The following is a 2,500-nucleotide window of genomic DNA, read 5'->3' as shown; positions in this document are numbered from 1 at the left end:
ACTTATCCGAAAAGTTTATGAATAAAAATATGATAGATAATAATAATAATAATAATAATAATACAATTATGAATGAAGATGATATTTTTATGAAATATATAGAAGATACCAAAAATAATGATAATTCTAAAAATTTTATTAATGATAAAGAATTTCTTTATTCCATGTCAAAAGATAAATATGCCGAAACAAACAGATCCACAACAGAAATATTTGATAATATGAATTGTATAGAATATTCAAATGAATATAAACAAACGAATAATGAAATTATTAATAATACTATGATGAAAGAAGATACAAATAAGGATGATATTAAAAATGTTTATAGAAATATTTCTATGGATTCTAAAGATTGTTCAGGAATAAATTTTAATGAAATGAATGTAGAAGAAAATAATAGTCTTGTCATTGGTAATAATTCAAATTTAGAAAGTTATGAGAATGTGGGAAATGAAAGTTATATTGAAAACATTATGTATAGAAATAAAAAGGAACACAATGAAGATGATAAGGATGAAGAAGATCATAATTCTAATAATAATTATAATTTGAATGAAAAGAATGGAAATTATAAGAATATCTTGAGTAATCAAGATATTTATAAAGAAACAGAAAATGCTAATGATAATACAACAACAGATTGTACATCAGTTAAGGATGTTCCCAAGTTTATTACAAATAATCCTATGCAAGATAATTTATTAAATAATACATATTTGTCTAAAGATTTGAATAAAAATTTCAAAAGTTATGAACAAGTCTATGTTAAGGATAATAATTCTTTATTACATACAACTGCAGGTTGTGACAATAAGAATAGATCATATGCCAATTTTCATTTTAATACAGTAGAAAATAAAAATATGCATATTATGATGGAAGAAGAAAAATACAATGACCATAATAAAGCCCATCATGAAATAGCTGATAATGGTTATATAATAAATTCTAGAGATGTTGTTAATAATAAAGATTCATTTTATAAGAGCCTTTCTCAACAAATGTATATAGATAAAGATGGTAATAAATATAATGTTGACATTACAAGTGATCTTTTTGAAAAGAAATGCATTATAAATGATAAAAACATAAAAAATAATTATAATGAAAATAATGACATATTAAGAGGACCAGGTCAAAGTGATATGTCCAATAATATGTATATATCACAAAAAGGTTTCCAGTTAAATCAAGAAGGAATTAATGATATGTTAAGAAATCAAAATAATATAACATATCAAAATAATCAATATAATGGATATATAAAAGATGAAAAAAATATTATGGGTAACTTGTGTGAAAGGATAGAACCAAATTATATTGATTCAATGTCTAAGAGAGATAGTGAAGGAACAAACAGTACTGTTCATAAAAATAATATTAATAGGAATAATAATATAAATAAGAATAATAATAATAATAATAATAATAATAATATTCATGGTAATCGAAATAGTAATAATATTCACAGTAATAGAACTAGTAACAATATTCACAGTAATAGAACTAGTAACAATATTCACAGTAATAGAACTAGTAATAATATTCACAGTAATCGAACTAGTAACAATATTAATAGTAATCGAAATAGTAACAACATTAATAGTAATCGAAATAGCAACAATATTAATAGTAATCGAAATAGCAACAATATTAATAGTAATCGAAACAGCAATAATAGTAACAGAAATAATTACAATAGCTGTGTTGTTCCAGGAAATATGAACAGTAATAATAATAAGAGTTATAATAATAAGAATTATAATAATGATAATTCGTATGATAAATCTTTAGATGAATATTTCCGAAATAATCTCCCAGAAGATATTATTAAAAATATCAAATATGAAAATCCATCCAATACATATAATGATTTATTAAATAATAGAGACTATGATTTAATTTCAAAGATAAAAGAAAATCCTGTGTATTATGCTTCAGAAAAGGAAAAGAAACGAATGAAGAATAAAGATATGAAACAATCTAAATATGTATCAAATGAGAAATTGGATTCAGATGAACATACACATATTTATAAAAATAATAATGAAGATAATAATAGTATGAATCGAGATACTACAATTATATCTAAATGTGATAATTCTGAAACACATTATGGTCAAGGAAATTCTTATATGCTTCCTGCATGTCAAAGAAATGATTTATTAAAGGATGATAGAAATCCTATGTTATCAATTTCAAAACAAAAGATAAAAAATATTTGGAGTAAATTTAAAAACAATTCTTGTAAAGAACATAATGTAAATAGAATGTATGAAAGTAAGAATAATAATTATGTACAAAAAATGGAAATGTTGAATATTCCAAAGAAAGGATTAGGAAATGAGTATTACAATTATCCATACAACAATAATATCAACAATATTAATAATAATAATAATAATAATAATAAAGATTGTATTAATAAACCAATAATATATATGAATAATATGAATAATAATAATATGGAGAAACAAATGAAACCTAAATGTATCTT

At 21.6% G+C, this 2,500-nt stretch overlaps 1 protein-coding gene across 1 annotated transcript in view; it reads left to right on the top strand.

The window, feature by feature from the left end:
• The window catches only part of PADL01_0805200 (serine/threonine protein kinase, FIKK family), a gene marked incomplete at both ends in the record, with an annotated part of 4,334 nt that overhangs the window by 451 nt on the left and 1,383 nt on the right, over positions 1–2,500 (top strand). The window contains one exon of the mRNA XM_028681386.1: positions 1–2,500. This exon is cut by the window's left edge and continues 451 nt beyond it; it is cut by the window's right edge and continues 1,117 nt beyond it. Coding sequence (XP_028537769.1) covers positions 1–2,500 — 2,500 coding nt within the window.

The sequence above is a fragment of the Plasmodium sp. gorilla clade G2 genome (assembly GCF_900097015.1).
Source record: "Plasmodium sp. gorilla clade G2 genome assembly, chromosome: 8".
In the NCBI taxonomy this organism is placed as follows: domain Eukaryota; phylum Apicomplexa; class Aconoidasida; order Haemosporida; family Plasmodiidae; genus Plasmodium; species Plasmodium adleri (nom. inval.).
This window is presented reverse-complemented; position numbering and strand designations above follow the sequence as displayed.